At 41.9% G+C, this 21,968-nt stretch overlaps 2 protein-coding genes across 4 annotated transcripts; one reads left to right on the plus strand and one right to left on the minus strand.

Moving 5' to 3' along the window:
* Positions 1-298: 298 nt before the first annotated feature.
* Positions 299-1,834, minus strand: dnajc15 (DnaJ (Hsp40) homolog, subfamily C, member 15). The gene is made up of 6 exons (XM_088415458.1): positions 1,674-1,834; positions 1,398-1,449; positions 899-972; positions 749-825; positions 608-678; positions 299-535 (listed from the first exon to the last, which is right to left on the minus strand). Exons 1-6 carry the CDS (start codon positions 1,785-1,787, stop codon positions 465-467), a joined length of 459 nt encoding a protein of 152 aa, XP_088271584.1. The 5' UTR covers positions 1,788-1,834; the 3' UTR covers positions 299-464.
* Positions 1,835-3,457: 1,623 nt separating this feature from the next.
* plekhm3 (pleckstrin homology domain containing M3) lies at positions 3,458-19,174 on the plus strand. 3 transcript variants are annotated; one of them, XM_088416110.1, is made up of 8 exons: positions 3,458-3,536; positions 4,948-5,564; positions 8,175-9,092; positions 12,313-12,458; positions 13,756-13,949; positions 14,464-14,527; positions 16,815-16,972; positions 17,063-19,174. In XM_088416110.1, the coding sequence occupies exons 2-8, from the start codon at positions 5,060-5,062 to the stop codon at positions 17,214-17,216; spliced, it is 2,139 nt and encodes a 712-aa protein (XP_088272236.1). In that variant the 5' UTR covers positions 3,458-3,536; positions 4,948-5,059; the 3' UTR covers positions 17,217-19,174. The 3 variants fall into 3 exon arrangements, 2 of the variants coding, with proteins under 2 accessions (XP_088272236.1, XP_088272237.1); XM_088416111.1 differs by lacking the exon at positions 17,063-19,174 and adding an exon at positions 14,167-14,200 and having other exon boundaries at positions 16,815-16,958; XR_015865777.1 differs by lacking the exon at positions 17,063-19,174 and having other exon boundaries at positions 14,167-14,527; positions 16,815-16,903.
* The last annotated feature ends 2,794 nt before the right edge of the window (positions 19,175-21,968 follow it).

The raw sequence follows: 21,968 nt of genomic DNA on the forward strand, positions 1-21,968 counted from the left end.
TCATCATGACCGCTTTATATCTCGTGATGACTTTAAATCTTAGCATGATGACATCTCATCAACTACCGCAATTCTTTACAAAAAAAAAAAAAACAAGGTTTGAAGCTATATCGCCTGTATTTTTTTAGTTGTTACAAGATTTGGTATAAGTGCCGTGTTACACTGTAGCGCTCCCTGTTGGCTGTTGATTACATCAACTAATAAGTAGAAGCATGCTCGTTGCTTAATCATCAGTGTCATCAACAACAACAACAAAAAATAAGGAAACAATCGACCCGAAGAAAGTACGAACCCAAGATTTAGATTTAACTATTTTATTTAGAATTTTAAATTAAGCAATTTTACTTGGGGCCTGTTTAACATTTTGAGTTACTTTTTTTTTTTAAATGGATCAATTTGACCCAACCCATAACAGGACAAATATTTATTAAATATTTGCAAGAGAAGATGGCAAACATCTATGGTCACCGCCGCATGTCCTTGTCCAGGAGGTCTTTGGCTTCATTGATTTTGGCGGCGAGATACGGTGAACCACCTGAGGAAAAATACATCAACTTACGCTTTGTTATGCATCTCAAACAAGCACTCCAGAGAAAGTAAGGCTTACCTTTATCGGGATGGTTGAGGACCATGATCCTTCTGTGCGCCTCACGAACTTTGGCCTTTGTACTGACCGGACTGCAATAACATACAATAATGGTAAAGTAACATAATTAACTACCATTAAAATCTATTTGATGTGATTTACCTGATTCCAAGGACGAGGCTAGCCTCCCGTTTGGACATCTTCTGCTCGAAGCCTCCTTTGTAGTAAGCCGAGAATGCCTAAGAAAGATGCGAGCGCACAATTGAAGGCATCTATGGGTACTTAAAAGTGGCCAATGTAAGGAACACTCACCGATGTCGGCATCTTCCTGACCGTTTCCGAGAACATCTGACCGAGAGGCTTCCACAGCTGGAAAGCGTAGCGACCTGCCACAACAAAATATTGAAGGTCAGATAAGAGGACGAAGTGTTATTGTTAATTTATCGAGAATTTTCAGTTATGACAATGCAGTCCTATTTGTTTTGAGATAAACCCAATAAGATTTATTTATTTTTAAAGGGACAATGTGTAAGATTGACAGTTTTTCATTACGGACAGCAGGTGGTGCTGCACTTACCATTGTTTGACATACCATAACAGACATGGCAGCCTCTGGAGGCGTGCCACCCCCCCGCCACATGTAATAGAATTTAATGATAATTAGACCTAGCATTAATTTAAAACATATTGTGGGTCATTATGAACTCATGTATTTGCAAGTTTTTAAAATTTATTATCATTTAATTCATTCCTTTTAATGAAAAACCGTCTACATCTTACACATTGTCCTTTAAATATTTTAAATGTTTACCTGCAAAACCTGCAGCAGCGACCCCGAGCCCGACTGCAATTAGCGTACCGCCCTGTAAACGAGACACATTTCACTTGTGCTTTATGATATTTAAATAAAACTCACATAAGTTAACATATGGTAGACCTTGATAAACGTTACAACTAATTGCGTAATACAGAGTGACATAACGAATAGCTTTAGCATACAGCTAACATAAACGCTTGTAAGTGCCGGTCAGCAAGGAGACAGACATCTTTCAAGACCTCTAAACGCTAAACATTCATGAACGCTCACCAGCCGCCTGTCGATCTCCGCATCGCTCCTAGAACTCGCTTTAGGACTATACTCTGCGTAACGCATTATTTCTCCGCTGTCCATTGATGACAAACCACCCGTGGAGGTCGCCATGTTTGTCCAGGGAACTCTGCGCACGCGCACTGATGAACTTCACGTTGCCTGACAGAATCAGGAAGTGACGTAACCACTTCCCTTTTAATTGGTATTTTGTGAACATTGACGTAAACAATATATAGTTATTGCTTCCCAAACTGACAATTCTTTTTTATTTTATTTGGAAAATAGAATTCATTTTTTAAGTAAGACACATGTCATGAAGTCCGATGAAAATGCTGGTCATGTCGTACTTTTTATTCAATTTATTGCAATTAAAAAAATAAATTGATGGATTAACACCTTTAAAATGTTTAAAATGTAATTTACGCAACACCACAAAAATAACCATCTCTGCCAATTATTCTATTAATTTCTGGCAATATATAATACGAAGTAGTTCTCAATTAATTTGATCGCCAACTAACAAGCAAACTAACAAAATAAATAAATAGTTTTTTTCCCCACGAACGTCAACCGGAAAATCCAAATGCGTCAGTTGTTGTAGTTCATACTTTGGCCACTGAACGGAGATATTGAATAAGAAACACCACGCGTTGACGTTACAGACTGAAAGTGTTGTTCAATGATCCACTCACTGATAACGCATGTTTTAGTTGTACCTAAATTCAAAGATTTTGACACCAAATCCAATGATCTCACATGAAAACATGTGTATCTTTTGAGCTTTTATTGTTTGTGTTTATTTGTTGGTCTGTTAATCTGAGTGCGTGTATTTACCTGGATGCTGTTTTTTTCTTTTAGTTTTTGTTAATATGGGCTCTACGTTTTTAAACACTCATTTGTAGACCTAGCTGTATCAAACCCTAACGCGAGTTTGAAACTTAAATTAGAAACACTAACCCTATCTTAAAACAAAATTCGAAATTACTCATCAGTCAAATTCATTTCAGCAAGCATCACATTGTTGTTATTTGTCAGTTCTCTATTTTTTACGCTTACCAGTACTAAAGTAAAAAAAAAATATCTGGTTTAAAAACAGTATCACGTGAGGTTATTTTGTTTTTGAAAGGGAGTGTTGGGGGTCCGAACGTTCACCGGACGTCCACGCGCCGCGTTGCCATGGAGACGGAGGCCGCCACTCGGTCCACTTGAGTGGCGGGCGGCCATTGTGTGATGTGCGCTCGATCGGGGGTCAGGGCGGCGGTTATAGAGCCGAGAAGGGGTCACAGCCGCAACAGATGAAAGCGTCTTCAATGCCATCATCATTTAGTCATCAGCCGGACAAATAAAGATGGAGGATAATGAAGAGAACGCCGGAGCTCATTCACAAGAAGAAAAGCACTCAAAGCCTCAAAGCTTCCCTGGAAATAAAAAAAAAAGGGGGGTGGGGGGGCACCTCAGCGGTGTCCTTATCCTTGGGCTGTGGGGAGCAAGCAAGATTTGGGGAAAGGCGAGCGATAAATATTGCGCTCATGAAGACACATTGTATTAAAGAAAGAAAGAAAGAAAGAAAGAAAGAAAGAAAGAAAGAAAGAAAGAAAGAAAGAAAGAAAGAAAGAAAGAAAGAAAGAAAGAAAGAAAGAAAGAAAGAAAGAAAGAAAGAAAGAAAGAAAGAAAGAAAGAAAGAAAGAAAGAAAGAAAATTAATATAAATATAATAAAATATAATATTATAATAAATTAAATATAAATAAATAAATAGATTTTGGAAGCGAAGTAGTAATATTTTTGTTCCCCCCTCCGTTCCCATCCGAACGTCTTTACCGCGGGGACACAGTCAAATGACTTGATGGTAAACACAAAGGTGAGTCCATATTGATCTGCTCTTTCTTCTCAGCGGCGACGCTATGCAAACAACACGATAACCGTCAATATTCTCTTCCGTCAAACGCTAACGATGCAACGGAGTGGATACTTTTAGCTCGCTTTGTTCGATGATGGAGAGGCAAGCTAAATCGTTAGCTTCCTGCCTACTCGCCCGGCTCGCGTCACAGCCTGGTACAAGACCCTAAAAAACATTTCTGAGTAAACAGGGCGGGCAGATGTCTACGTTTATACGTTTATTTGTGCGAAGGGGAGTAAAGTTCGTCGATTTGACCAGCGAGCATCCCGGGGAGCCTGACCGTGACGTCACCCCCAGGCATGTTGACTGAGGCAAGGGATGCTGACTTTGCTGGAACACAAAAGCGCATGCGCACAACACCAACTGCATCCACCTGTCTTTACGTTTTAGTCAGATGAAAATAATACTGTATTAGCTATCGATCTGGCATTGTATTAACTTAAAGAGATTACAAATTCCTCTTTTCTATAACAAATTAAATTGTTTAGTGTTTAGTTTGAGTAAAACGCATATGAAATTGCATGCTAATAAAAGAGTAAGAGAAAAAGAAGTTGTTTTAAGTAATAACTTAAAAAAATAATACTATTGTTTTAAGTATCCATCTTCTAAGGTTAATGTTGTTTTGAAAATATTTGGATCTTTTTTTATTGAAATTTCTTTTATGGGAAAATTTGATAGGAAATTTTTAAAATACAAAGAAAATTCAATTTACTCAAGGAAAAGGTCATCAAATATAAAAAAATCTAACATTTATTCTTCTTTCAGCCTTCTATGTGGGGTAAAGTCCTGTTACTTTAGAAAAGATAATCCAATGTCCCCCCCAAAAAATATATATATAATTTTATATATATATAATTTTTCAAGAGGAAAGTCTTATTTTTCCAAGATTTTTTTAATTATATTTTTGTAATAGTTTTTTTTTATTCCAAAGGAAAAAAAACATGCTTTTTTGTGAATAAAGGCTCTTATCATCTCACACCTTTGCAACTAAGTGATGTAACTGAAATATGGATTTAAAAAAAAATTAAAAATCAATGTGTGTGTGTGTGTGCGCGTGTGTGTGTGTGTGTGTGTGTGTGTGTGTGTGTGTGTGTGTTGTATGACCCAGGATGAGCTAATGGCTTTTTAAATAATTCATATGAGCAGACAAAGAGCCTGAGCTGCTCCGGAAAATCAATCAGAGCGCAGATTTGAGCGAAGAAGAGCACACAAGTAGATGAGTAGACAGCAGATAGATAGAAAGCAGATACAAGTTGTGCGACGCTGTCAATGCTAAATTGACTTAAATCCACACAGCTACAGTATGAATAACCGTGCAGCAGTGTTTCCACTCGCGTTTCCTCTTTACCGTTTTATCTCCTTCCTGTTTCAGACTACCTCTATTTGACGCCGCAAACGCCATCCTCCAGTATCCACCCAAAAGCTTCAAGCAGCACTTAAATCCTTGACGGCAGGATGAAGGCTCCATAAGGATCCCGACCCAGATGCCGAGATGTTTAACTAGCATGAGCTGCGAATGCAAGATGGAGGGGCTGAGACAGCTGGACGTGGTGGGCGACATCAGCCCGGCTCTGGAGGCCACAGAGGACTTTGCTGCACCGGGTGTCCCAAATCCCCCCAAGGACCAGAGCTCCGGGCAGCCCAAGAAGCTGCGGGAGGTTTCGAGCGCGGCTCTGGCCAAGCTGAGCTCCAGCGGCGTGTGGAGCCTCCTGGCCGGCCAGCAGCCTGAGGTGGGCCCGCTCGGACTAGCCTGGGCCGATGGCCTGAGCGTGGTGGGCTTGCGGCACGGCAAGAGGAGCCGGGCGCGATCCACCAATGATCTGGTGGCGCATGGCAAGGAAGGCGCCGCACCGGCTTCCAACGCCACCTTCAAGAAGGGACACAACAGGTCCAGATCTGATGTCAACTACCGGACGGCCGCCTACACCGACAATGGACTCCCTGCTGTGGATACCTTGAAGAATACCATCCTCAATAACCAAATGGAAGGTCAGTAAACAAATATAATCGCCACCAAGAGAAATCAACACGACGACTTTTGACCCTTGGGCTGGGTGATATGGCCTTAGCATACAGTAATTCTAACAAACAAAACATAATAGAAGAACTCTGGTGACACCACCATCGAAATTGCCGTAGTTATAGACTTTTAAACTTACATTTGCATAGAAACGGTGTAGCAACACATGCAGACAGACAGTACTTGCCGACATATTGAGTGGAGCCCTACTAGCTAGTAGTTTTAAAACTACCCTGGCTCCGTTCAGCCAGTTGTAAGTCTAAATGCCATTGGATAATGGATTTTTTTTCCACCTCTTAAAAAAGAGTGTTGGATAAAAAAAAAATGAATGAATACATTTTGTAAGTTATTGTTTATAGGACACACCCATATGTTTGGCCCAAATTTTTTTGAAAAAAAAGTACATCTTATATTTGGGAAATTACGGTAGCAACCGAGCATTTTGACTGATCGAAGTAAATTTTAGTGGACACATCTATCATGACAGAGCACATAAAAAAGAAAACGACAGGGTGCAAAAAAGTCTCAATGATCCATGCCCAAAATTGAACAAGAAGTCCACCACTTTGTTTTGAAGATCTCAAGATGAGATTGACATGAAAAACATTCCCAGTTGTCATACTTTGCTGAATGAGGCATCCAAAATACTAGGTCCAATATTTTATCGCTTCAAATATTGTTTTTCTTTAGTTATGTTACCGCCTACTTTTGAGTTTTGGGTATCTTTCTTCCCTCAGAGGAGAAACTGTAATGATAGAAAATGATGATAACCTTAAATGACACACACGCACACACTCCAGACGTCCGCCGGCGTGCTGTATAATAGCTGGTAATCCCTTCAGCAAATGGACTCAAATGAGGCGAGCGCGCAGGAAGTTAATTAAGGCGCCTCTCGACACGGGTGGGATTACATCGTATTAGCATACCCGTGAAAAGCTAGCAGGCCGTTTAGGGTGAAAAAGAGAGATAGCGCGGGGAGGGGATCCGCAATAGACGGGACAAAACGCCATGTTTGCTTTCCTCATTAGCAACAGCTGGTTAGCATCAACATAATGAGTCCATGTTCACATTGTGTCCTGATTTCACGCAGAGACCTGTCGCCAAAAACACCAAAGTGTTTAGCCGCCTTTATATGTTATACCCAGCAATTTCTCTATTGTTCCAAGGAAAATTTAGTAAAGGAATATTATACCAGTGTTTCTAATAGCAAATTAGCATTCCGAGCCAGTTCATCACTCAAGGGTCGTTCGGCCTAATGGACGCCGGCACTTTCTCTCTCGAACCGCCCGAGCGTGACTGCAGCCAATCAGCTCGCCCGTGCCGCTTTTCATTTGCATATTCATATGGCTTGGTTAACACACTAACAAGACGTATTTTTGATAAGATCGATGAGGTAATTTTTCCTCCCTGCGATTGATCTCTTCCACGGGGAAAACAAAGTCCGACATCCGTCACTTAGAGCGCAGAGTGGAGAAAATGGAATTAGCGGTAGGAGAGCCTGCCATTGTTGTTCTTTTAAATAAATGGAAGCAGCTTGACGCACCTTGATTTATTGACATGCCAACGCAAAGACGCGAGCATGATTAAAGTGCAATCAATGTGAACATGATGCTAATAGTAGCATGTTGGCGACATTCTGCTTTGTAGGTTTCGCCATCAAAATAAAACCTTGCAGGGGCCTGTTCATTAAAAAAAAGATGGCCGCTGCCAACAGTTTCGCAGATTTCCACGAAACTCGGTTCATTTGTATATCATGATGAGATACGTAGTCTCAAGGACCCGTTCTTGAAATTAAACAGGAAGTTGGCAGCTTTACTTTGAGGTACAAAAGTAATAGATTACTACGAATTTAAGCTAAGTAACTTAGTTAAAACACTACATTAATTTAATATTACCCATCCATTTATTTTCTGGAGCTGTTTACCCTCACAAGGGTCGCAGGCTTGCTGGTGCCTATCCCAGCTGGCTTCAGGCAGTAGACGGGGGACACCTTGAACTAGTTGCCAGGCGATTGCAAGACTCTCACATACCAACAACCATTCACACACCAAATCACACCTAAGGACAATTTAGTGTGTCCAGCTGCCATGCATGTTTTAGGAGTGTGGGAGGGCACCAGAATGCCTCGAGAGAACCCACGCGGGCTCGGGGAGAACATGCAAACTCTACACAGGAAGGCCACAGTGAGGTGGATTTGGACTCAGGTCCCTGAACTGCGCGTGAGGTGGCTGACCTCTGCCGAGCTGCCCGATTGATTTAAATATTTATTAATTCATTTATTTAAATTAAATTTAAATAATTGATTACTTAAGGTAGTAAAGTACAAGATTATAAAGTTGTAAAGTAGTTGATTGCGGTACTAAAGTAATTGATTTACCTTGGATTGACTGTCTTGACTGAAAAAAACCCCCTTCAAATTATGTCTGAGATTGAATGAGTTTAAAACTCTATAAAGTCATATTTCCATGATATAGGCCATAAATTAGATTTATGAAACCCCAATAAATGTGAAGTGCTTTCAAGTCCCCCTATTTGAGAACGGACGACATGGAACACACGCTTATTCCGTTTCTTTGCAGGTGAAAAAGGGAGCAGCAGTAGCAGCACGGTGTCGAAGCAGGCCGAGATGGAGTATCGCGAGGGCCCGCGGGGCCGCTGGAGCGCGTGCCACGTGGAGCTGACGCCCTGCGAGCTGCGCCTCTACACGCTGGACGGCAGCGCAAACCGCCAGCTGGGCACCGCCTACTCGCTGTCGCACTGCCAGGGCGCGGTGGCGCCCGCGCCCGGCCAGCCTGCCGACGCGCGCACCCTGCAGGCCGTCTTCTTCAACAGCACGCGGGTGCAGCTGAGGGCCGCCACCCAATGGGAGGCGGCCGAGTGGCGGCGGTCGGTGTGGGAGAAGGTTCAGGCGGTGAGGCCCGCAAGGCAGCGCAAGGTGGCGGCGGAGAAGGCGGTCACCTTCCCCGATGGCGCCCCCCCACTGCGCCGCCCCACCACCCTGCCCCTGTTTAGCCAACGCTGCCAGGACGTCCTCAAAACGGGGCCCCTGCACCAACTCCTGGACCAGAACAACTGGTGCGCCTTCACCTTCGTCTTGAGCAGAAGCACCTTGCAGGCGTTTCCCACCGAGGGGCGCGGCCCCGTCTCCCACCCCGTCCGTCAGTATGCGCTGGCCTCCTGCCTGGGCGTGCGAGCGGACCCGGAGGTCCCGGACCAAGGGGAGCGCTTCCAAGCCGCGTTCGCCGACGAGGCGCTCCGACTCCGAGCCGACACGGCCGCCAAGGCCCTGGAGTGGATGGAGGCCCTGAGAGGGGCGGCGGGCACGCGGCGGGAGGAGTGCGCTTGCCCGCCGCTGCAAGGCGTGCTCCTGCGGTCCAAAGAAAGAAGGCAGAGGGAGCAGAGAGCCAAGAGGCAGTCGGTCACCACCAGCTTTCTGGGCCTTCTCACCTGCGTTGCCCGGGAGAAGGGGCTCACCGCTCAGGGATTCACGTGTGCAGGTCAGGAATGCGTACGGGATCCTCTTCAGCATTTCCTCATCCGCCTCTTTTTCTTCGTCACTTCATTGGGATTCTTCTTCTTCTTCTTCTCCATTCCTACTCTGTCGTTTATCTCATCTCACAACTAAGAGGCATAGTCGATTATCGATTATAGTTCTGAGATAGAAACCTAGTGATGATAAGCTATGGATGGATGGATGGATTTTGATCCCAAAATGTACTGCACTACTAGGCTGTGGCCAGCAGGGGCGCCGGTGATTAACACTCATCCAGTTTGTGTATTAGTGTGTTCCTTCATTCAGTTGACAGGTTACATTCCAAAAGATATCCGTCATAGTAAAAATATAGTTTTTTTTTTTTTGTTCTTTACATATTTTTTAGTAGTTTTTTGTCAATTATAAGGTTCTTTTTTTTATAGCTTTTTCTCAATTGTTTTTGTTTATTATACATTTTTTCATTAAATTATTTTTTTATTATTATTGTAACTGTTTTTTGTACCTTTTCGTAACTGTTAAATTTTGTTTTTTCATTAACATATTTTTTTCACTTATTTTTTGTTTATTATTTGTTTTTTTTATTACATTTGATTTAAAGCAGTGAAACCCCTCGCTACACAGTTTTTCATTTTCTCAGACAGGGAATAACAGTTTCTCAAATTTCTCTTTAAATAGCCTTTCACACTTCAAACCGTCATAGATTCAAAAGCATAAGATCACTTTTATTAAATCAAATCAAAGCCCAATAAAAAATAAATGGCCTTTTATTCATTTTCTTCATCAATTTTCCTTCTCCGTTTGCCGGTCTTAATATTTGAAAAGAAAAAAGGTTTCAAAGAGAAAGAAAGCAATCTGCGTAACAGCTAGGCCGTAAAAGCTGAACTGGATTTTAGCAAGGGAACACGGCATACTTTTTATGATTCAGTTTCATTCCTTTTTCTCTTGCTCCTCTTTTCATGTGTAACACACACATGCATACATAAATACATACCAACTGTTTAACATCTAAATGCACCACGCGGTTTGTTATTACACGTGGGCAAATGGATCTCTTTTGAAGGACGTTTTGTCTTTATTTATGTCTTCATGGTCTTAACGCACTCACATTAGAAAGTGGCATTGCTATGTTGTTTTCAATTGCCATAACATAAGTGCTCATTTTCTTCTAATTTGTCCATTATCACACAATTGCTATATCATCAAAATTTGCCTGGCATCTTGAGTCCCACCGCTGCTTTGGTTTGCATTGTAGAGTACACACACACACACACACAGACACATACACACATTATTTTTTGGTGGTCACCCACCGTGCATGCTGGAGTGTTTTGTCAGTTTGAAAAAAATCACATCAAAGCTTTTACACACACACGCACGCACACACACACTGTGGTCTTCTCAAAGGTGTGCAGGTCCGGACCCGCGGCGGGCAGATGAAAGCCCGGTATCGGCCCTCATGCCGTCTCCCACCGCCGTGCGCTCACCCTTCCGCAGGTCAAAGTGAACCCCCCCCCCCCCCCCTACACACACACACATGCAGCCCAATCTGTGGCCCTTTTGAGCTGCGTTTTGAATTCCCATTCATCTTCCTGTCCCCACAATAGAAGATCTGAGAGGAGCGGCGGAAGCTGCTAGAAGCTTTAGTGACAATTAGCAGACAAGTAGCGCTCACAAAATGGTGGACTTTGCATCCGTAGTTACGTATTGTTCACAAAATGTATGTTGAGCTGCGAATTTTCCATCTTCTAAGAGGTGGTTTTATGGTTGTGTGAAAGGGGATTAGCCGCTATCAGGGTAGCAAATTTGCAACAACAAAAAAACTGCGAAAGGGCCTAAAATTTTTGGACAGTGCGACAAATGCTTCCATGGCAACAGCTCTTGTCTTTTGCCCCTTATCTATTACCTCCCAATTACACCCCCATTCGCCACACGTACCTTTTCACGCAGCATGACGTTCTCGTGTTCAGGCTCGCGCACGCCGTCGCCATCACTTCCTGATGATTATCTCTATTCTTTTCTTCTTTGCGTCTTTTTTTTTTTTTACTCCGTCCCTGATGTCTGCTTGATAAGACACACCTGCGTGTGGGGGCGTGCGCGTGTCAGGGTATTTGGGTGAAAATTTGACAAAGCGATCAAAATGAACGCAGGGAAGGGTCTGCTTGTTCCTCAGTTCTTGTGTTGTGACTGCAGCTTTTGCCGTGACGGCACGAGACAGCACTTACGCAGGTGCATCTTGGAAGCGCTAAGCTCTCGCACTTAGCACCAGAACATTTAGAAGACTTGTCTATCGTGACCTGACCCACAAAAACATGTCTCAATAAGTCATGCCTGAAAAGACTCAAGAGTTCTTGTAAAACATAGTTTTTCTTTTTTTTTTTAATTCATTTTGATCACAGTGCTTTGCTTTTATTTGAAGAAATCAGACCTAGAAGCCGGTTTTGCTTAGCAACATGAATGTTTACTAACTTTATTTTTCACCAAGAAAATACCAAGAACTCACGTCTGAAAAGATACAGCAAGTCCCGCAATTTGTTATGAAGTTTCTTGAAAGGTCATCATAGTCATTTCCAGGGCTGTTTTCATTTGTTTTGAATATTCAGGCCCTGAATTTGTCATTTCAAGTTTATGATTGAAAAACTAATCCAAGAGAGTGACCGATACTAATATCGGCTGCCTTTGCAAGTAACGATACCTCAAAATAAGGCCAGGTATCTGTCTGATACCAATACTTGGTTAGAGGCATTGAAATATAATTAATCTGGCGCTTATTTATGAAACCAAGCGGTGAATCTTACTTCAATGTTTTTATTTCCATCTGTTTATTCAAAAGTAGGATTTTTTTTTTTTTTAAACCAATGCAAAACATTTTTTTTAATGGCTTATTGGCAAGTTTGGTCTGCCGTATGTCGGAAAAAAAAATCTGCAAAATTGTTAATCAGATAGTAAAATCAGATATTTGCAGTATTGATATTGAAATTCTGAGGACAATTTTAGTAATTACCATAAACTATCATTAGTTTGGTCATCGATTAACTTTAATTGTTTCACCTCAACTAAATTGCGCATTTTTTTTCCTCTTTCTTGATAGATTATGAATTATTTTTACTGTTTATGTTATTTAAATGCACCAATCGGCGCAGCGCTCCCAATTTTGTCCTATACTTCTGCATGAAAACAATGAATTCTATTCTATTCTATTGTATTCTCTCCCTCGTTGCGTGCAGGCTGTCAGCGTCCAGTGGGGGCCTCCAGGGGCAAAGCCAAAGTGTGCCACTACAGCGGCTGGTATTACTGCCAAAACTGCCACCAGGACAACACCTTCCTCATCCCCGCCCGCCTGCTGCACAACTGGGACACCGGCAAGCACAAGGTGACGCCCTGCCAAACTTTCAGCCTCACCAAATATTACATAACTGACACTTGCGTAATAGCGTGGACATTTGTCCAAAAACAGTGTCCCCAGTGTGTGTGCCATGATTAACTCATTCGATCCTGAAAACATATTTTTAGTTGTTGTGTTTTTTTTTTATTATTATTGTACCTAATTCCCTAAATTATTTGATTAGTTTTTGAAGGACGTGGATCTTAGATGCCAAAGTTCAGTCCCCGAGGGCCAGTGGTCGTGCACGTTTTTGAGGCTTCCCTCCCAAACACACCTGGTTCAAATGATTAGGGTAATTTGCAAGCTGCTGCAGACATTGCTGATGAGCTAATCAATTGAATCAGGTGTTCGGGCAGAAGAACCTGGAAAACACAAAGGACTCCGGCCCTCGAGGACCAGAACCTGACACATGTGGCCTATATTTTGGTATTTTTCCACTTTCCACACTGAAATATATGCATATAAATTACATCTGACACATTGTCAAATGTATTTCTTATTAAGTATAAGTTTCATGTTAGTGATATTTGTAAACAGGACATAAAAGGCGTTTTTTTTGCTGCGGCCACAAGTCACACTGTGTGACTGCCTTGCCCCCTTCGTGATGTCGTTCAATGTTGGCCGCCCACGAAACATCCATCCATTCATCCATCATCTTGTTTGCTTTCGGGTGCCGGAGATGATTCCAACAGTGTGAATAACGGGCCAAAAGCAGACATTTTACTGACATTAAAATGCAAAAAACCTCAATACATTGCTTTAACTAACACCCGTTCCTCCCTGATGGAAACCCAGTTTTCATAACAGTATTTTCCCCCCCGCAGGTGAATTATTCACTCCTGATGTTGTTTTTCCAGCTGTGTGCTCCCAAACACACATTTTCACCACTATGGCATTTTCTACAATAACATTTAACATTTATACAATAACATTTACTCTTCCGCGGGGCGTTATGGGGGTGGCGTAGGAACGAAATTCTTCTGTCGTCATAAGAATGCTTCAAGTCATATTAACCTGCTCGGGCGAGGCCTGTGCCAGAGTGCAGGATGTGAGAAATCAATTTCTTTTTAATTCATTTCTCACAATCCAGTTTCTGACGCTCCTATAAGCAGACGCTGGAAAATAATTGTAAAAAGCTAAAAAAACAAACAAACATTAAAACATGCATATTTGGGAATGAATGAGTTAATATGACATCTTTGAGCGGCTAATAGCAACACAGTTAATAAAATAAAATGAACGTTCAGATGTGGCGGCGTGAGTTGTGAGCGCAGTCTCCTGGCAGGTGTCCAAGCAGGCGAAGGAGTTCCTGGAGTTTGTGTACGAGGAGCCCCTGCTGGACGTGCAGCAGCTCAACGGGGGTCTCTACGAACACTGCGAGCCGCTCAGCGCCGTGCTGCGCCTCCGCCAGCAGCTGCAGTCGCTGCGGGCCTACCTGTTCAGCTGCCGAGCCGCCATCGCCGAGGACCTGCGCCGTAGGTACGTTCCACTCCCCCCCACCCCCCGTTCCTTGGTGGGGGAGTGCCGGAGAACCACCTGACACATACGAACACGCAAACATCTGTGTTTACATGTGAGAGTACACGTGTTTGCGCACTTCCAAACACAGCACAATTAATGACCGTCGTGGCGCTAAAACATTTGCAGACGCATCAGTCTTGTGCCCCCCCCCCCCCCCCTTTTTTTTCTTTTATAGTACTAAACTCACTGCAGGTCATCGTAAGTCCATGGTAGGTGAACTGACTTTCACACAACAACTGCCATTTATTTCAGTTCAAACATTTCTTTCTTTTGCTCAGTCAATTCATTTTTTTTTGCATGATTTTCCATAGTTTCCGAAATACTGTATAAGACACACTTTTTTTTTCCCCGAGAGTGAAGGCCAAAAGTTCTATAAACAGTAACCTAAAGATTCGATTTTGTTTTTTTTTTATTCTACACCATTGGAGGAAGAAGGTTTATTTTATTGAACTTTTTTCTTTCCCCCTCACAGAATTTTCCCTCGAGAGTATTTGCTGCAGCATATTCATCTCTACTCTATTGCTGACCTGCAACAGGTACACACACGCACCCAAACCCACAAAAAAACATGTTCAATGTATATTTGGCCCTGATCACGTATACAATTTCACAAAATCATACTTCTACTTACAAAATTAATTTGTTGTTTACTTAAGTTTAGTTTGGGGTCATGCGAAGTGCTTCCTATGTGATGTCATTGTGTAATATATAGATGTATAAAAGCACAAAAATATAAAGCCTTTAAAGGGTCATAAAAGTGTTGGAGGAGAATAGTGGTGTCCCAATTATTTTGCTCATATGTGGTTAAAAGCTTTCTGTGTCAGGTTATTAGTAGACACAGTTGAGAACGCTAACTAGTGCGTGTGTGTGTCGCGCAAATGAGGCCAACATGGCGGCCGTGGAGTGGAGGTAAAATTGGGGGGTAGAGGAAAAGGGTCCAAATGTTTGAAAGGTTCTTTTGTCGGTGATTATGTTGCACCCTGCCCCTCTTTTCTTCTGTGAACGGGGGGGGGGCTCACCCGCTCTCACGGTGAAAGAGTGCCCCCCCCCCCCCCCCCCCATCCTCCACTCCCACACTGTGTCACTGTGCTCTGCTAATTGCTCACATTGAAAAGCAACAGGCGGGAAAACAAAGCGTGACATGCCTGCCTGCATTCAGCCACACACACATGCACACACACACTCAGATAGTAGTCATACCTGTTAGCATGCTAGCACAGGATTCCGCCATCACTTTGGAGGAAAACATTTTGGAATCGTCCTCGGCGGACCTTAACGAGCAGAATTTAGGATTATGGCTTCAATCAAGATCTCAGCGCAACATTTTTCTGCCAGGCTTTCACGACCAATTCTGGATTTTAACTTGCGCTTCGGTTTTTAAATTAGGGTGTCAAAACCCAGTCAGGATAGGGTTTAATGGTAGGAGTTCAAACAAGAATTTAAGTTATAAAGTAGGGTTTCAAGCTAGAGGCCGTCTCCACTTGTAAACACCATTGGGTGTGTTACTGTTGTGTTGCTGCAGTATTCTAATAATCCCAAGTGTGTATGGTGCTGCTCTGTTTGATCTTGCTGTAACTAGGCAGTTTAGAGGAAAAATAAATAAACTTTTTATGTACCTTCTTTTTCCATAATTATCTGATGTTGCAATATATTATTATAGTCCAGTGTGGCCTATATATGAAGAAAAATTGCTTCATAATCCAGTGTGTTTTATAATCCAAAAAACTCGTGTGTATGTTTTTAACCCTATTTGGACAATGAAGTCCATAAAATGGACAAATACCACCAATGGGTTTTAAACCAGTGTGTCTTCAAGCCCAGTTTCTAATAAAACTAGATTTCAAGTTCAGGTATGAAATCACAGTTATGCTGAATACAAAGTCTAATGTTTTCATGGTTTCAAGCAGGTTTTGGGTTTCGAAACCTTAGTTAAGGTTTGAAATGACGCTTTGAAGGCCGAGTTTATTGTTGTACCATTTTAGCGTCGGGGCTCCTCCTCCTCCTCCCTGCTTTCCTTGCTCCAATTAGAGGCGAGGTGTTCATTAGTGAACCTGTCAGCACGCATCAGGACGGCCATTCGTCAGTGGGACGGGGAAGGCGGGGGCACTGGAAGGGGGGACGCCGGCGTCACCACCCCTAACGTTCATCGTCCTCTTCATGAAATGAGGAACACTTTGCATGCGGCTATACACAAGCGCACGCCGTCGATATTCATGCTCTCAGTTTGGGATTTGAATTAGAGTCGTGAACTTGCTTTAGGAATTCAGTGTCAGCTATGAGGTCAGTGGTAGGGTTTCAAGGAGTTGTCAGTTACAAAGTAGGGTTTTAAGAGTTTCCCAATACAGGAGTACGGTTTCAAATTAGGATTTCAAGCTTGAGTTAGGGCAGTGTTTCTCAAGAAAATGTTGTCAAGTCCCCCCAGGAAAGAGAAAACTTTTGCCCCTCCCCCAAATCGATGCGCTGACTATAAATAAGATTATTATCTACAAAAATGGTGAAAATGTACCTAAACTTGTATCTTTTTTCACATTGACAAAAGAAAAAAGCAATATAAATCAACTTTCAACAATTGTTGATTATTTTTTTACAGCGTTTATACGGGTTACAGCTTAGTCTAAAATAGGAAAAAATAACCAAGTGCATCAAAGTGCCTGAAACAAAGCAAAAAAAAAAAAGATGATATTCTTATTTTATTGCAGTTACATTTCACATGACAAAAACATTGGCAGAAATGTGGCAGTCAATCAAAAACCTTGGCTGCGGGCGAGCTATGTGCGCTTCTCTGACCACGCCCCCTGCTCCGGTGGCCCCTCCCCCCCGCAGGTGATCGACGGCCATCTGGCTCCCTTCTTGTCCAAAGTCATCAAGTTCGCCAGCGCTCACGTGCTCGGCTGCACTTTGTGCCGACAGAAAGGTTTCATCTGCGAACTGTGCCACAGCGGACATGTCATCTACCCGTTCCAGGACAGCGCCACCAGGAGGTCTCTATCCTCACGACCGTTATTTTCCACATTCCTAGAATCCGAAGAGCCCCCAAATAATTGTTGCCGGCGTGCGGTGTTTCCCGTCAGGTGCTCGGGCTGCGGCGCGGTTTTCCACGCCGAGTGTCGGCAGAAGTGTCAGCCGTGCCCTCGCTGCGTCCGTCGCGAGCTCCACCACACCAAACGGCCGTCGTCCTTCTGGTCGCCCGACGACGACCACCAGCCGCCCTACCAGGACACCTGAGACACAAAATGGCCATCGCAAGATGGAGGAAGCGGCGGCCCGAGCCGAGCGCGAGCCAAAGATGCTCGGGGAGCGTAAATGTTGCACAAGGACTTCTTTTTTACGGCTTTACAAAATGGCGGCTGGGCGATGACTACAAAACGGCCGCCGCCGTGCGAACCGGTGAAATAATCGTCTATGTCAAAATAATCGCTGTCATGTTGTGGAAAGAAATATCACGGATAAGTGTAAGAAACCGTTTTTTGTCACCAAGTAGGTCATTTGATTGGCTATCTAAAAGTTTCTCACAAGGGTGGTGCTAAGCGCTTTTACGGAACATTGTTTAGATTATTGACATTATTACCCCAACAGCGAACCCTACGTTGTAATTTTACATTTGCTCAGATATAACAATAACTACCATGTGTAACATTAATCGTCTTTTCAGTCATAACTAAAAAATCGTTAATCGTAGACGACTATTGCGACAAACTACAGCTTTATGTTCGTAAGACAAAACGCCAACTGCGGTGTGTACGGTGGTTAGCCTTTTTATCGATGCGACGTTAAACCCTTCAAATTAAATGACCGTGGACAAACTAAAGTACATCGTGTAATGTTATCAAAAAAAGTAAAGGAAGAGCTAGCTTACCGGTTGTTAAAAACGTGTAAAATGAGTCTTTTTCGGTTGTAACGTTCATGTGTTGAATTCGAACAACTATTAGATCGCAAATTAAGACTTGATGAAGAGCTATCTTACAATTTGTTCATAACAACAAAACAACTAGTGTGTAGGCTAACAGCTACTTATCGTTACATTTTTTTTGTCGTAACAATGTGCTGAACCAAAACAACGATTACGTTGTGAATGAAGACTTGATATCAAGAAAATGAAGAGCTAGCTTCCAATTTGTTCGTCACGACAAAACAACTATTGTGTGTAGACTTATATCTAGCTAGCCTTTTTTTCAGTCGTAACGTTAATGTGACGAACTAAAACAAGTATTACATAAATTAAGTAAATTAAGCCCTGATGACAAATATGACAGATGAATTTGAAACGACAACAAGCGTTAGCTCACGAGCAGTAATTTTCTGCATGGTTAATGCAAAAGCTACATTAGCTGTCAATTAATTCAGCGGCCCACATATTAAGTAGAATTTTCACATTTTTCTACCATTATGCATCGTAGTTTGTCGCAAAAGTTGTCTTCGTTCGAAAATTTCACATTCAAAACTAATTCAAGGTTAAATTGTTAAATGTACACAACAATTACAACTTGAATCAGTACTTGTAACATTTACTACTGACATTCTTTTGCCTTATGGTGCGTCTTATTGTGATAACGCCAAAAGCTAAAAATACTAAATTTCAAACACAGTGAATATATGTCGAGTAGAGTTACAATTTTACCTGCGTAAGTTTAGACAATTATAGTGAGAATTTAACTTTAGCGTGTTGTGTTTCTTATTAAACATTCAATCTTAAAAATAAGTGATAAGACGCTAAAGCAAGGGATCATTTGATGTTAGCGCAATCTAATTAGTGCTGTTAGCTATTAGCCATGTGCAATTAGCATCCCCCAGTTTGAGTGTTCAAGATTGCATTTGCGTGATGGCACCATTTTGTTTTTGTCCACATGAACTAACGAACGTATTTAACATAATGTCAACGTTTAAGCCATAAAATTACAACCACACTTTTTTTTTCAATTCAGGGACTAAATAAATGGTACTTTGGCCAAAAGTTTTATGTTATTGTATTTATGTTTCTTGGTTTTAAATTGTGTTTGCTGTACTATGAGGAAAAAAGACTGATGACTCCTATTTTTGTTAACCATATTTTCCTTTTTTTTTTTGCCAGCAAATGTTTGTTTTCTGAAGTATTTAACGAAGCACTTTTGTTCGAATTTGCACTTTTCATGTTAGTTTTTTGCTTGTTTTGCTTTTGATGAGGGCCAATAAACGTCTTCAAGGGAGTTTTGTCGTTGAGATTTCCCTTTTGGGTTGAGGTTCAAAGTAGGGTTTCAAACTAAGGATTGGTGTGAAATTTCTGCCTTAGTCATGCACGGTTCACTCATGATCCCGCCCTCGGACGTCTGTGATTGGCCGGACGTGCCACGGCTAACATGATGCGAGCTTTATGATTGGTCGGCCTTACCGTTGCGTTCAAGGACAAATGTAACAATGTGATATACATGGTTTTTCACGCGAAGAAAGCTATATTGTTAATTTTGAGATATCTTGAATTTTCTTATTTGGCAATGTCTTTGTTTTAGCCCAACAGCAACATAGGTTTTTGGTGGGCGGGCATGACTTGACAGTACAACCCAGAATTTTTTTTTGTGGGATTCCACCTTTCAGCCAATGATCTCTTCATCTTTCCTGGAACTTGAACACCGGTTATAACATCGGCATGGACGATGGCAGTCACGTCACCGTCCGCATCCCACAAAGCGGATCAAGCATTGACATGACAAAAGCTAGCACGTCACTTAGCATCAGGTCAGCTAGCCGCTCTCGTCCAATGGCGGCGTAGCGTCCCTGCCTTAATTGTCTCGGCCAATTAGCGCTGACGAGCCGGACCACAAAGCGGCAAGTGTAGCCGGCGCAGCGCCGCCTTTGTCCTGCTCCACTGGCCCGCGGACCCTCGCCGCTCATTTAGAAAGGGGGGACGGAGAGAGAGGCCCTCACACTTGGAGAGAGAGAGACCCCCACATGCCAACGCAAATCAAAACAAAAGACACTTTAAGGAGGGCCAAACGCTCACAAAAAGGGAGCCCTCACCAACACCACGTGTGAGCATGTGACGATTATAAACAAGATTATTATCGATAAATATTGTAAAGGTATACCTAAAACTATCCTTTTTAGCATTAACAGAAGAAAACTCAATATAAATCAACTTTCAACAACTTTTAACTATTTTTACGCTTATACAGTTTACAGGTTAGTCTAAAACTGAAAAAAAGTGCATTAAAGTGCCTGTAATTTTAAAAAAAGATCATGTCAATTTTTACTTTCTGCTGTAATATGAATACCACTTGGTGATTTTTTTTATTCTTGTTTACTTTCATGCTTTTTTTGTTCATTGTACGTGGAGAAACAATGGCTACAGCCTGAAGTGACTCAAATCAGGGTTTTTTTTTTTTTTTACCGTTGTTTATCTTAACTTTTAAGGCAGTGTGAACAACACAAATCCATTTTTTTTCTAAAGCAACCCAGACCACTTGTGTATGTGAAACTGAAACCGATCCATATCAGATCTTTTGTCATGTGACTTATGTCTGAATGGCCAGGTCGCAGTCATCCGACTCTCTGGTTAACGGTAAACACAAATCAAGCTTTTGCAGCATATCATTCTGTTTTATTCTTAATTATGAACAGTGAATTTAATAGAAATTTCATCCTTTTCTTCGTTAAATTTGCATCCACTCCTATTGGTCCGCGAACAAATTTGTTTTTCGCGGGTACTTTGATAACATGGGACATTTCATCACTGACTGGCCAAACATGAGTGGAAAATCACAAACAATGTGATTGATGATTTTTATCAGTCACTTGAGAGGTAATAAAAAAGCTCAGCCTACACTCAAACATACAAAGGCACCCAACTAAACCTTTGAACCCGCCCTCCTAACGTCCTCACAAAGCAACACAGTAAAATGAACTCAATACGCGTACTTTTAATATATAAGTGAGCAACTCAAACACTAAAATGTTTTCATTTGAAAAAAAAACATCATTATTGTTTGCTATTTTTTTTATTTGATTGCAAACACATTTTACTACAACGCTAATTAACTAACGGCTACTCATTCATCAATGTCGGTCATCCATTAACTGGTGCATTCTTGTGCTGCCCAGTCACTTTCAACTACGTGAGTAGTCACTGAACTCAAGACGCAGCTGGTGCGTTCAGGTGCATGAACTACAGGTGCATGAAGTCCACTATTCTGAAGGAAGTGAAGTGGTTTAAAAGAACTGATGATGCGTTCAGGTGCCTGCAGAAAGGCAAACTGTCAACCGGAAAAAGACAAGAGAAGAACTCGTTGAGTCCAAACGCATACAGCAAAAGACAAAACAAAACAAAATAACGTGTTCAAATACAGTATAGGACATTTTGTTTTTCACGCAGCCGATGCGTTCGTGTACAATAATAAGCTTCGTTCAAAAGAAGACAAACATTCTCCCCTAAAATCAACTGCTGCATTCAGGTACATAAAGGATGTTAACAAATTGCTGGATTAGAAAAGAAGCTGATGCGTACTGCCTAGAACACAACTAAACCTCCTCAATATAAATGATTGTACTATACTCTTTCAAAAGAACTCCTGGCGCGTTCAGGCGCACCCAAAAAGTCCCATTTTGAAACGTACCAGTGCGTTCAAGTCCATTCAGTAATTCACAACTATACACAGCGTAAACCAATTTGATGGATTCAGATGCAGAAGTTAAACAACAACTGAGCGTCTTTGACAACTATCCATTGATACATGCATCCGGTGCGTTCAGGTACACTTGGTGTAGGACACCTGTTTAAGGTGCACATGCTAAAAAAAAATAAATAAATAAAATAACACCCACAACCTGTTGAAGTAGCCAAAGTACGTTTTTAATCAAGCAGCTACATTTAGGTACACTCGGTGAAATAAAATGGATGCCGTTTTAATTGAAAGAAAGAAAAAAAAAACTATTTCCATGCCCTCTACATACATCGCCTGAACGGTTAGCTACTGAATACAAAACGGCACGTATTAATTTGCACCGATA

This window comes from Hippichthys cyanospilos, chromosome 5 (assembly GCF_059441005.1).
Source record: "Hippichthys cyanospilos isolate Australia breed blue-spotted pipefish chromosome 5, RoL_Hcya_1.0, whole genome shotgun sequence".
In the NCBI taxonomy this organism is placed as follows: Eukaryota; Metazoa; Chordata; class Actinopteri; order Syngnathiformes; family Syngnathidae; genus Hippichthys; species Hippichthys cyanospilos.

Bases quoted from the DNA above. Each gene is read 5' to 3' on its own strand.
- dnajc15 (XM_088415458.1), bottom strand. From the start codon at position 1,787: ATGGCGACCTCCACGGGTGGTTTGTCATCAATGGACAGCGGAGAAATA. The intron at 826-898 runs GTGAGTGTTCCT...CATCTTTCTTAG, and splicing joins TCAGGAAGATGCCGACATCG to GCATTCTCGGCTTACTACAA. The intron at 679-748 runs GTAAATCACATC...ATGTTATTGCAG, and splicing joins AGCCTCGTCCTTGGAATCAG to TCCGGTCAGTACAAAGGCCA.
- plekhm3 (XM_088416110.1), top strand. From the start codon at position 5,060: ATGCCGAGATGTTTAACTAGCATGAGCTGCGAATGCAAGATGGAGGGG. The intron at 5,565-8,174 runs GTCAGTAAACAA...GTTTCTTTGCAG, and splicing joins CCTCAATAACCAAATGGAAG to GTGAAAAAGGGAGCAGCAGT. The intron at 14,528-16,814 runs GTACACACACGC...TCCCCCCCGCAG, and splicing joins CTATTGCTGACCTGCAACAG to GTGATCGACGGCCATCTGGC.